General features: G+C 40.3%; 1 protein-coding gene across 1 annotated transcript in view; it reads left to right on the forward strand.

Moving 5' to 3' along the window:
* The window catches only part of LOC139742338 (uncharacterized), a 143,272-nt gene extending 130,813 nt beyond the window's left edge, over window positions 1-12,459 (forward strand). The window contains exons 12-22 of the mRNA XM_071652915.1: window positions 381-574; window positions 1,599-1,713; window positions 3,274-3,443; window positions 3,839-3,925; window positions 4,778-4,877; window positions 5,282-5,513; window positions 6,592-6,885; window positions 8,129-8,304; window positions 9,216-9,389; window positions 9,879-9,975; window positions 10,380-12,459. Coding sequence (XP_071509016.1) covers window positions 381-574; window positions 1,599-1,713; window positions 3,274-3,443; window positions 3,839-3,925; window positions 4,778-4,877; window positions 5,282-5,513; window positions 6,592-6,885; window positions 8,129-8,304; window positions 9,216-9,389; window positions 9,879-9,975; window positions 10,380-10,761 — 2,021 coding nt within the window. The 3' untranslated portion in view covers window positions 10,762-12,459. The remainder of the gene's footprint in view (window positions 1-380; window positions 575-1,598; window positions 1,714-3,273; window positions 3,444-3,838; window positions 3,926-4,777; window positions 4,878-5,281; window positions 5,514-6,591; window positions 6,886-8,128; window positions 8,305-9,215; window positions 9,390-9,878; window positions 9,976-10,379) is intronic.
* The last annotated feature ends 745 nt before the right edge of the window (window positions 12,460-13,204 follow it).

Below are 13,204 nucleotides of genomic sequence, written 5' to 3' on the forward strand. Positions count from 1 at the left end.
CCACAAAATCTGAAGTGCAGAGATTAGATTAGGCGTATTGTGGTGATTTGGAGGAAAGAATTTGAAGTATGTGTCAGACGATTTTTGTTGTTGTTGTTGTATCCAAAAGTAAGTGTCAAAATTGATATCCACATGCCACTTAATAACAAAATGAACCTCATCTTTTTCATGTTGCAAACATTGCGGAGTATGGTCTGGCATTAACCACTGTGGTGTATTGCTTGCTTGGATGTGTGTAAAGCTGGATTGTACCCTGTCCTTATGAGTTCAACACCGAAGTTTTCCTGAGTACACAAGGTATTGATATCACCAGCTACTGTACCAATGATTATTAATTTTTTTTTTTCTTTTCATCTGTTTCCTATGCATCCTCTGCACAGCTGAAGGGAAGACGATCCGTGTTATCCTAGACGCCAGCAAGAGTTCAACGCCTTCCAATGACCTCTCGCCTCACCTGCTGGGTCAGAAGGACCAGTCCAACCAGTTTGTGATTGGTCAGCTCTCTGTCCTGGCGGGGATGACATGGGCAGCTTTTGACCAGTCCATTGGCTCATTGTTAGCCAATAGCTGTAAGGTATGACTCTGACCTGACTTGTTATCAATTTATTGTCGCTCTGCTATAGAATTATATTTGGATGATCTTTGCTGCTGTTCATCTTCCGTTTATATTTCAAAAAGCACTTCAATATTTTTTAAGATCATTATTGTTAAAGACATGAGAATACGTGTGCGCATGCTTGTGTGTGTGTGTGTGTGTGTGTGTGTGTGTGTGCGTGTGTGTGTGTACTTTTTAAGAACTGTTGCATGTACATGTGACTAAAAGCATTTTTTACATATTCAACAAAGACAATTGATGCACATTAGCAGTTAATGTGATGAACACTTGTAGATTTTGCAAGACTGCTTTTTTTTTTGTCATCTGTTATGTATCACCAAAACAAATCTCTTACACAAACAGTTGTGGATCTTTGAAAGTCATAACTTCTGATCTGATATCAATAGTACAGTGGCCCCCAGTGAATTGAGAGTAGTTGAAAAACAATTTTTTTCTCTAGTTAAAGGTATTAGCCCACATTTGTAAACCTGCAGCAATTGGTCTCATAGTTAGCATGGAGTTTGGGTATGATTGCAGTAACACCTGTGCAAAATTTCGTTCCAATTAGTCCATTACTTTCATAAAAATAAATGAAAATGCACCGTATGCATGCGTATAACGCTCGCTAGCTCCGGTCCACGTACGTACTACATGCATGCGATACATGTGTAAGTTACATGTATGTAGCTAGCCCGCGCTCGTAATTCGATTTTGGGTCGGGTTGACCCGGTTTGAAAATTGATTTTAAAAAGATGATTTTCTCTCTTTTATCGAATGGTATAGACAAAGAGCAACAGGTGAGGTATGTTACTGTTATAACTTGTACTTGAAGTCATATTGGACCTGTTTTATGCAGTTTTGATTTTTGTGGGTTTGCAAATGTGGGCTAATACCTTTAAAGCTAGGCTCCCACTGTAGTGGTTCCCGATTATTGCATGAGCACTGTATCCATCTTGCAGAAGGTTTGAGTTTGATGTAGTCTGTCAACCTCACTCTTTTTCAGATGCCAGAAGTTGACGAGGACCTCCCGAGCCCCAACGGAGACAGGTTGTCAGATGAGGGCCCTGACAGCTTTAGCCTTGGGCTAGGAGTCCACAGTATACAGAGCTACGTGGCAGGTATGTTGCTTTACACTCCTTGCTGTTATCATGCATACCCTGGTCACTGAAAGGCTAAGCTTGAACCCGTGTACAAATATCTCATTTGATGGATTCAAGTCCAGCTGGATATTGTCAAAATTACCTTTAAAGCCTCATCTTTCTTTCAGCAGGATAAATTGAGATGATTTAAACTGTTGGCTCTTTTTCTGGTAGCAGTGACACGGTGGTCATTAACTCAATTTCTGTATGAGAATTTGATTGTGTTCTGCCAACCATGTGACAAATTATGGCTCTCTACTTTTTTGACAGACTGGAGTGATGAATGTTATTTGTATATTGATAACTCTTTGTTGTTCCTCTTGCTCATGGGGCTCCAAGAAGCCTTTTTTTAAAGTCCTCAGAATTACTATAACTCACAGCACAGCAGCTTTAGGTTTTTTCTGAAAGAATGCAGAAATTGTGAACTTCTGCTTCTGTACAAGCACAACAAACTTAAAGTCATTATTCACTGCTGCAGTTAAATGCTAGGAGTAACTGTTACAGCACATCTTAAAAAGCAAGTGCAATGATGATGCCATGTACGAGAAGTTTATGAAGATTTCAGTTGTATGGAAGCCAGGTGCATGTCACATGCCTTTACAGTCTCCCATATTTTTTGACCCAGATTCAAGCAATTGCAGGTCATAGTACTCCTGCGAGAGACCAAAATTGAAAACAGTTTGCATCTGTCCTATTATGACTGATGTTTTCTTATATCATCCCACTGTTGTAGTAGTTGGGGATGAGCTATTGCTCTACTTGTTTGAATCAAGATTTTAAAGAATGAAGGAGATCATGAGTAGATGTGACATGTTTTTGGCTTTCATACAGAGGATATCTTCAAGAACTGTATTTGACACCCCAAGGGCACTAGTATCTGTCAGATATCCTGTCCAAGTCACTTCTCTTCCACTTGTTTTTTTGGCGAAGTGTGCCTTTCTGAGGCTGTGTGTCTTGAAGAAGTAGCATGTAAACCCTTTATTTTGTTTTTACTAAAGAATTGTTAATGTCCAGAAGACAACTGGCATTTGTTTAGGAACTCATTGTTCATTAGGAAACAACTCTTCTTCATTGTTCACCTAAGCGTAATGTCATTGTTGAATCATAAAGTTGATGTCACTGCATGTTGTGAAATTCGATGTCCCACTGTGGTAGGTAATAAGTTAGTAGGAAATACATGTGCTTCTGTTCAGTAATCATACTCTTGTGCAATATTTTGTGGATCACATTCTTTGAAATCATGAGATCTGATGGCTGTGACTGCAGCAATGACAATTATGATGATGTTGTTCATGATGATGATGATGATGATGATGATGATGATGGTGAAAATGGTGGTGATGAGAATGGTGATGTTGATATCAAATTGATTACTGTGTCAGTGACTATGATGATCATGTCAGATGTCTGTGGAAGTGATTGCTGTGATGGTGATCAGTGATGATGATGATGATGCCCATGGCAACGAAGTTAGTGGTAATGATGATAGTGATGATGATAAAGATGTTAATCTCTCCTTGATTCTGTTCACCTATGTAGGCAATCTACACTGGTCTGTGGGTGAGAACCCCTCCATGGCTCCTCATGAACTCTTCAATCTGACCTCTGACATTGTCCTCAAGCTCCATGGCAACCAAAATGGCCGTCTTGACCAGCTGGCCTTTGAGTCCTTCTTGCCTGTACAGATGCTCCAGAATTACGTCAGAATTGTAAGTTTCTGTTGAAATTGGCTACAGAGAGCTGTTCAAGATTGATTTAGAAAAACAAACCCTAATCCTGCATGTATCATGTGGTGCTTTTTTCAAAAATATTTAAATACATTATTGAGCTTCCTACCTACATGTAAATGTGCAGAATATTTATATTTATTCTTATTTTGCCACTTGTGATGATATTGTTTAGAAAGTTACTAGATATTTGTTGAAATTCAATAATTTTTACCATCTGTGACCTGATTTTAATGTAATGAATTAGTTTTACCCTTTATATGAACGTCACCTTAATCATAGATTGGACTGTCACTTTAAGGACTGGCAACCAAGATTCATCTCATTTGATTTCTATATGGCATCCTGCTTCATTTTGTTTTCACACCCTTTCACAGATTGAACAGTACAAGAGTGTTCTCTTCTATGGAGCTCCTGGCTCGGGCAAGTCGAGACTTGCCGTCAAACTTGCAGAATTCATCCAGGTAAGCTGGAGATGAAAACAATCAAAAAAATCCATGAGCTAGTTGTTAAGGTGTAACAGATGAACAACAAGACTTAAACTGTATTTGTTGCGATTACTGCAAAATCCTGAAAATTGATGTGGAAGAGAAGACGTATTGTGAGAAGAGATGTATATTTTGTTTGAACGTGGTGTTTAGAATGTGTGCGTTTTTTCCTGATCTCTGAAAAATTATGACCTTATTAGGTCGCAATTCAAGTCAGAAGAAAAGTAGAGAACATGTTCAAGTTTTGATATATATGTTTCTGTTTCAGTCTTTGTCTTTGTGATTATTCTCTACTGCTCATTTAGTATTTTGTTTCTTCTGAATTAATTCTCTTCTGTGTTTTCTATTCTATGCCAATTTTCAGTAATTTCTACAAAGTGTCACCTTGTTAAAACTCCTGTAATCATTGTGCAGTTACCAATGAGCCATGTGAATGCACAATCGTAACAGCCTTCTGTTCTGATTGTATAGATTCCAGCGTATATTCGTGAATCCTGCATAGTCAGCAAATAGTAATATGAACAAGTTTATGGCAGCAGCTTTTAGACAATGATCCAGTGTTATACTTGTATAAGTGAATATCTGTGATGACTTGGGAATGGTCATGATTATGAAGCTGAAGATGATTATGATGATTGTGATGATCATGTATGACATACTTTTATCTTCTTTTCAATGGGCACCACAAGCTGGGGTTGTTGGTGGTACTGGATGTTTGCCAAGTCTCAAACTATGCGAGGGTGTATTGAGTATCACAGAATATTCTGCGCTGTCATCGTGATGAAGTTAATTGTGACTCGCTGCCTCGTATTCTCTCACATTCGGCAGGCCAAGAACAAGTACCATCAAATGGAATCAGACAGGTCTTACGTGTCCCTCAATGCCGCGTTCACTCACCAGGATCTGTGCGAGCTCCTTCTCACCAAAGGTAAGTCGGCATCAATCTCTCCAGTCTCTCGTCTCTCACAGAGACTCAAAGCCAGTGCTAGTCCGATGGGGATCCGTCATGGTATGATTCAACTCTGATAGTATGAGGAGAAAGTGCGATGTACTTAGTGAATGGGAAGATGGGAAACTGTTTCTGAGAATTGAGAGGGAGGAAAGATCTGCAATAAATCTCATCGAATGACTCAGTGTGTGCCTAAGTGCAGTCGTCTAAAAAAAGATATGTGTCTGCAGACAATCTTAAAGTGTTCAATATCAATTACTACTGTCATGGATTGTCATACTTTTTATCTTGTATTCTGCTGTTATCATTGTTATTGTTAAATAATGTAGATATTCTCACAATGGTGTTGATAGACTTAGTTATATATCATGTGTGTTTTGCAGGATTCCTGATCCAAACAATAGCAGGCAGGCTCCCAGCTGCCTTAGGCAAGGCAGTGCACATCCTGGTGATAGACGGGGTGGATCGGGTGGGTGTGGCTGCCCTCTTTGGCGACCTCCTACCCTTGCTGGAGACGCGATCCAATCAGCGTGCCGCAAGGCTGCTGGCACTAAACAGCGCCACCTTCTGTCTGCAAGAGAACTGCATTATCATTGGCACGGTAGACGGAGTCGGGTGAGAATTTATTGCTATCCTGTCCTGTTCCATGAAGGCTGTATGGCCCTGCTGTAATAAGATACAGTTGTGCTCTGACATTGAGCTAAAAGCACAGTCTCACAAAGTATTCATGATGTAGACGCAGTGTAAGTTTCAGGGAGATTTTATTGGGAGCTTGTTCTCGTCACTACAATGTAGCTCCAACTATCCAAATCCTCCCCCCCCCCCCTTACATGACTGATATAGAAGACTGGGTGAGTCACCAACTCATGAGCAATAAACTAAAGACTACAAAGGTGTAGACATGCCAATTCAACTACAAAGACACAAGACATACAACGGCTATACAAATCAGTACATTTGAAGTCTTGGGATAAATCTCAATAGTTTCAGATTTACTTACCCAAATATGCTGGTAGTTTGTTTAGAGAATTAACTGTGCCTATTAGAAGTCTGAGGATTAAACTTAATACGTAACTTTGCCTACTTATGCTGGTAGTTTTATAGGGAAATAAACTACATGTACACCAAAGCTTTCATAACTTGCAGTAGTGTTTCACCTAACTCTGATTCCAGCTCTATGTGTAAGCTGTCATTTCACAGCGAGAAGGTAGTAAGTGCTACAGTGCATGTACTGCACACCCCTGTACTTCCGATGTGCCATGTGTGTTTTTGATGCCCTTTGCAGCCATCTGCTTAACTGTCCATCAAATATGACATGATTGTCAGTAGGCCTGTATATCTCTGATTTTTTTAAAAATTAATTACTTGAAGGGTCTTTCTGTGCTTGGGATTGGGGTGTGTTTTGGGAATCTGCCTAAAATTATAAGTTAGGAAAATTGTTCTGAACTTTTTCACAATATGCATCACAATAAACTTCTCACTAGTGATCTACTTTTGTCCAGCTTTTGTTTAGGTTTTTATGAGTGGATGATAGCGTCATCTATGATCATTTAGTGCTTTGTATCCATTGGAAAAGGCACTCTAAAAATATCAATGATTATTATTAGCTATTGATATTAACATTATCATAATGATTAGTAGCATAAAGACCCTTCTAACTGTAGTAATAAATCTTGTGCTTTATTGCCCGCAGTCCTGGCACAGACCTGACGGTCCAGCAGCACTTCCGTTGGATCCGGGTTGGCTGGGACCAGGAGCCGTTCCGCAGCATCCTCCAGAGAGTTGTCCTCCGTCGGCTGGTCCACGAACGGGACGGTGTGGCGCCCTCTCCTGACAGCAGCGCGCTGCGGGTGCTGGTGTGGATGTGCGGCATCTGGCGTAGACTCAACGAGGCGCTGGCCAAGCTGTCGATGCCGGAGTTTGCCACGGGACCCAAGCAGTTCTTTGCCTGTCCTGTGGATGGAGATGCCCCTGCATCTGTGCTGAGGTAGACTTCCCCCCCCACCACCAACCACTCAACTCACACACACACACACACACACACACACACACACACACACACACACACACACACACGCTCACATATACTACTGTCACATGAAATACTAAATATGCCATACATTTCGTAGGAATTTAACACACAAGAAAAATATTAGCATTGATCCAGACATGATTGTGATATGAATGTGTATGTTTCTCCATTCATTACTGTACTCCATGATCCCAAATTTGACTGCTCATTAAATTGTCAGGAAGTCCCGATTCATGAAAAATTAGACTTACTAAATATATGGCATATATAGCAGACATTTATGCGACTTTTCCTGGAGCAGATCACTAAACGTATCTATGTTTTCTGTTTCATACAGGCGAGAAGCATGAATTACTTTATACAAGTAGACCTCTGTTTTGGATTTTATTTGTACACATGGAAGGAAGAGTATAGGATATGTAGGTTTTCCGTGTTTTTAGAGTTTGTGTCTAAGGGAACAATTAATGGAATTAGCATGTGTGTCAGCTTTCCTTTTAAAGTTTTCAAACCATGTTAGTGTGTGTATTATTGAACTATTACAACTCTAAGATTGGTGCAAAAGATAGAAATTTGCCTGCATTCTGAAACTTGGCTTCAAAAACTAACCAGTCTTTTCTTTTTTTTTTAGTAGTAAATGGCACAACAGTAAAGTGCACAGTTAGTGATGCTCATTGTCTAAGCTCATGGATGGCCTGATGGAGATTAGCAGGATTATTAGCAGGATTACTTAATCATTCTTATTGTCAATAAGTACAAGTTCAATTTTGATGTCATCAAATCTTGTAAAGCATAAGACACATGTTGGATACGAATGAAACATAGAGGTTTGGTGTACACATGCATAAGTATTTTAGCATCCATCAGAGTGAAGACTTGAAACATGAGAGGAAAAAATGAAAAGAAGAAAGATGGTGTTCTGACTAGCAGGAGTTAGTAAGTTGATGAGCTGAATGAATGGCAAACTGAATGTTTCTCAGATATAGTACCATTGCAGCACTACCCACCCCTACCCCCTACCCCCCAAAAGGAAAATACACAGGATAAACAGAATTCAGAAGAAACAGAAGAAAAAATAATGAATTGTTATATTAATTGGGAAGCTTTATCAACTGATCCACACACACACACACACAAAAAAAAAAAACATATCAAACTTTAGGAAGAGTAAAGCTAAATTTCCCCATGTGACTTGTTTCAGGTGGCTGTGCCTTCTGTGGAACTACAGTCTGGCGCCCCACATAGAGGACACCTTCCACCGGACCAGCCCCTCTGCCTCGCCCTCACTCATCCAGCAGCAGAACATGGCAGCGAGCACTGCCCTCTATGTCCTCCTCCACAGAGCTTTCCTCCCCGGCTGTCCGCTCAGTGATGAAGGTCTGTTGGTTTGTATGATTTAGAGATGATTTACAAGTGTAGAGTGATAGTTCTGTTTTCAAAATCAGAGTACTGTGAAACCAAAAATTGTTGTGAGTGTGAGACTTTCGCGAATTTTACAAGGAGCCAAGATTCATGAAAGTAAAATGCACACGAAAGTTTCTGTCGACACACTGCATCAAATGCCAGTGGCAATACATAAAAGTTTCATGTAGCGAAAAAGGCTATCTGCTCCAATTTGCGAAAGTTTATGCTGCAAATGTGTCTGGTTTTACAGTATTGATGTTGGCAATATTTTTCGTAATTTTTCGTAATTTTTGTTTTGTTTTTTCGTTTTTGGTCATCTCTTGGTGTTGAGTAGCATATATTGGCATTTCAGAGCTTGTCTTATGTGCATGTGATTGGGAAAAAGTTTATGAAATCTACTTCACCTTGAAGCGATTGTTGTGTAGGCACTAGTGACAGATCGTGAGGGATGCTTAGCTATTGCAGGAAAATCTCGTGTGAGTTTAGATGAGATGAAATGAAATGACAATGAAATGGCAATGAAAGTACTAGAATTACTATTACATATGATGCTGCGATCTTATCTTTGGAGCCCTTTAGGATGAGGTTCTGACATATATGACACCATATAAGAAAGCTAGTTGAGTAAAGAAGGGACTGCCAAACTATTCCAAATTCATCAATCATAATGACAATGTTAATAGTGTTAATCTTAATAAAATGGTCTTCTTCATCCAGGGTAGCCTTTTCAGTGTTGACACTTTTCTACCAGAGAGCCCTGCCATCATATTACTGTAGCATTACCAGGTACACTTGGGACGAGAGAGACATGGTAAGTACTGGACAATTAGATTGACAATTAGATTGACATTTACCTAAAATCCTATTTTCTATTTCTGACACAGAAGCCGAAGAGTACTTCTCTGGTTTCCGAGGCATCAGTGCCCCTGCCATAGAGGGCGACAAACCGAACAACGTGAAGAAGCACCGTAGGAGCAAGAGTTTGGACCGGAGCAAGACCAGCAACAAGGCAGCAGCTCTGGCTCGCAACCAGGCCCACATGGACCTCATAAGTCCAGGTACCGGACTACATCTTCGATTGAGACAAGCAGTGATAGCTCACTTGCTCCAACCCCCTCTCCAAATTTCTTTCTTGAGGAATAGCAGAAAATATAGATGTGATTGATTATTATCTTATCTTATCTTCTGTAAAGTTATTTTGTCTGATTACATCTTGACAAATGGAGTGACAGAAACATTGATTTTATCAAGTATTACAACTAAAAGTTTGTAAAGTTGTCTTGCAGTGGATAACGACAGGAATAACTATCTGATTTTTTGTACCAGCAGACATACAAAACAAAGGGCCTGCTTGATGTTTTCAGTGTTATTTCTGTGTAAATTGCTATGTTTATTCTATATTGATGTCTCAGAAGATTGGGTGAGTTGTAAACTCACCTGTATTTTGTTTCAAATGAATTGTCTATATTCAAAGTAAGTGGTAAAAAAAAAGAAGCAATAGCAACATGAACATCTCAAAAATATTTGTGCTTTTCTTGTGTGACCAGATTCACAGCGAAATGGCCGATCGATGATCCCACGCCGCATAACACCCAAGTCCAGCAAGCCTTCAAAGCAATCTCAGCTGACCAGCACCACTTCCAGGTAGGCAGGCATGAGGTACTGAACGGAGAAATGTATACGTGTACGTGTGTTTGCGTCACATTCATATCGGGATCAGAGTCATAATTTTCGTGTGTCTTTAATTTCGTGAACTCTAGCACCTGACTCGCGAAATTCACGAAAATAAAAACCTCGCGAAATGTTTGGCATATACATCATGCTTCATCTTAAGTTTGACAGCAGTTTGTAATAAGGAGCTAGACAGAGTGTGCATGAAAATGATGGTTTTGTATTCCGTGCACACAAATTTCCTCTTCACTGCATATTTTAAGATTGTACTGATTTCTTTTTTTTTTTCCGGTGCATTTAAAAGAAAGAAGTTCACACAAATACTGCTATTATTTAATACATATAACAACTAGATTTGCCTCTTTCCTTGCACACAGCTCGACTCACGAGAGCAGCATCTCCCACCAGCGTAGCCCCACCTTGCCCGCATCACCCGTGGATGATGCTGATCTCCTGGAGTCCCTGCTCAGTCACCATGGCAACATCGAGCAGCTCATTGAGCTTCAGAACACCTTGTTTGGGATTGGAGGAGGGATGAGCGAAGGAGGAGTCAGAGGAGGAGGAGGAGGAGGAGTTGGCAGCGGCGGCGGAGGAGAGGAAAAACTGAAGACATCCAGGTCCAATAGGCAGCTGATGGGTATAGGTGGTCAGAAGTTACTGCGCCGTTCCAGCGATGGAGCGCCTGTGACTACCGGACTCTCAAGGACAAAGACCAAAGATGAGGATGGAGTGTGGAGTGTGTGGGAGGAGACGGTGTGATTTTGGACCAGACGCCGGTCCCATGACAACCATTCCAGTATTCATCCATCCAACAAGCCTCTCTAACTTCCTCACAAGCTGCCTGCTGAATGAATGAAAAAAATGCCAAAGGGATAAGTCAGTTGTGAAAGAAGGGGAAAAGCTTTCAATTATCAGCCTGGTTGCATCACCCTAGAAGTTTAGTTGAGCGTAAAGATAAGTTCTTGATGGTCGTTCTGAAATGTTTGTGGTTATAAGACCATCAAGCCCCTGGACATGATGGCTGTCTCGTCTTTAGCCAGATTCCAAGGGGTTTATGCATTTCCTGAAAATGTAGCCTTATTCCAGTTGGGTTTGGCTGAGTGTGCAGGTGTCTAGAGCAAGGCGTATGTGTTGCTGCGTGATGTCATCTTGGCTGAGACAATCAGGAATGGTACGTCCATTTGTGCCACACTTGAGGAACTTTCAGAATGCAGCTTCAAGATGCGATGTCTCTTCTTCCATCCATCTACATCCATAAAAATGTGGGAATGAGACAAAATCTTGTATCATTACAACTAAAAAAAAATGTGTCCCACATTTCTGTATCCCTTTGGTTGTCACCTGGCTTAATTTGAACAGAGAAGACCTTGCTATTGAATAGGCTGAGTATCTAGGATGGGGAGTGGAAACAAGATCGTTGCAACCTCTGAGACGGTGACAGAGTTGAGTGGGCAACAAGATCCAAGGGCATAACCTAGAGCCGTCTGTGCTTATCACTCTGAATGCAGTAAGTAGTTGGCTGTAACTGGAAATGAAAACATGCAAAACCTTGACTCTGTCAGAGAGTGAGCTATCAAATTCTCTTCACTCCATCTGCACAATGGACCTCGCCACAGACGATCCTTTAGATCACAGAGGCACGGGTGTGAGATGATGTAATGGAAGAGTTTATCACGCCATTACCAGAGTATATTTGCTCTGTGCATTCGTCACTTTTTACCATGATTGCCAAAACGTGGGGGGTTTTGGAACATATCATGCGTGCATTGGCTGGACAGCTTTTGAACCCTATATCAAAACAGCACATACTGGTCGAAGGTGGGATATGAAATTCGCAGAATGTTGGCATATCTGCAACACCAGCATTCATCATCAATAGGAGATTAGCAAACTTGACCAGAGAAACGGGCAGTAGGTTTCAAGGGAGACATCATACATGATATACAAAGGGCTTATCCAAAATGTGAGGAATCCATCGGTTATGTTCAATTCTCATTCAGTCAATTCAGTGCATCATGATTTTGTTCTCTTTTTTAAATTGGGACTTATATCTCACTTGTAAAAAGATACAGAAGAGGAGGTAAATTTCACAGTCCTTAATATCAATGAAGAATTACCCATGAGAAGACTAGTGCATGACTTGGCATGAGATCAAATTTTACTCTGGTTTCTTAAATTGGATTGTCATGTCCTTGTTTGAACTGCTGTGTCGGTGTTCAGACAGTGTGAATATATTGCCCTTTCTGCTGAAACTTGAGTAATCGAAATTTGATCCCTTGGCTTAAAGGAGCATACTAATTTGCTGGAGAATCCACCCATTAAAGACATTTTTCAATGTCTTCAATGTCTTCAATGGATTTGTTTCAAGGTTACTAGCATTTCCTCAAATTTCAGGAGGGAAAAGGTGACATTTTTAGAAATTGTGGGCACACTGTCTATCTCTCAGAGAAACAGCACAAGACAAAACAGATACATTGCCTCTCGGCTGGGGATAGAAACAAAGGGCAGAATCTGTAAGGAAACCAAAACTATCACCGGCAAAGACAAACGCCTAATGGAGACAAAAGAATATACTCATGTGAGCCGGGAGTAGTTTCATAGCTGGCTCTCTTGTATATGTGGAAAATTTCCATGAACCAAAGCACTCACTACAATCAATGTGTCAACAATGATAAACCCATATGCAGACCTTTGATAAGGCAAGATTTTAGCAGAAGAAATGAGGTGATTGATGTCATTTTCTTCCAATTTTGCCATTAATTCCTAACTGTCCCAAACGCTTGTTTCAAGATCTGAATGTAAATGAGAATCACATGGTTGTCATAGGACAAAATAATGAGAAAAGAAATTTTGTTGACTCATTTCATGTTTTGTGCTCTTGTGGCACAATGACTGTTAAAGTAGATATCATGATTACATCCAAACTGATTTTAAGTGGAGCAAAATATTTGAGATCATGAGTTAATTGAGTCAAATGTTGACAATGTGCAGTACCATTGCACCAGACAACACATGGATGGAGACTATCTTCCAAAACTGTTTCATTCAGGCCTGCTCTCATGAGAGGCTGAAACAATTTCTATCACTCTCGGCAACTTTGTGGCTGCATTAGTGTCATTCAAAGTTGATCTTTTGTCAACCACCAGTTGTAGCAGTCATTGAGAAAATGCAATTTATGCTAACCCTGTGTGAAATTCATGAA

Source organism: Diadema antillarum, unplaced genomic scaffold, assembly GCF_040938485.1.
Source record: "Diadema antillarum isolate AM-2024a unplaced genomic scaffold, OU_Dant_1.0 seq00000998_RagTag, whole genome shotgun sequence".
Taxonomy (NCBI): domain Eukaryota; kingdom Metazoa; phylum Echinodermata; class Echinoidea; order Diadematoida; family Diadematidae; genus Diadema; species Diadema antillarum.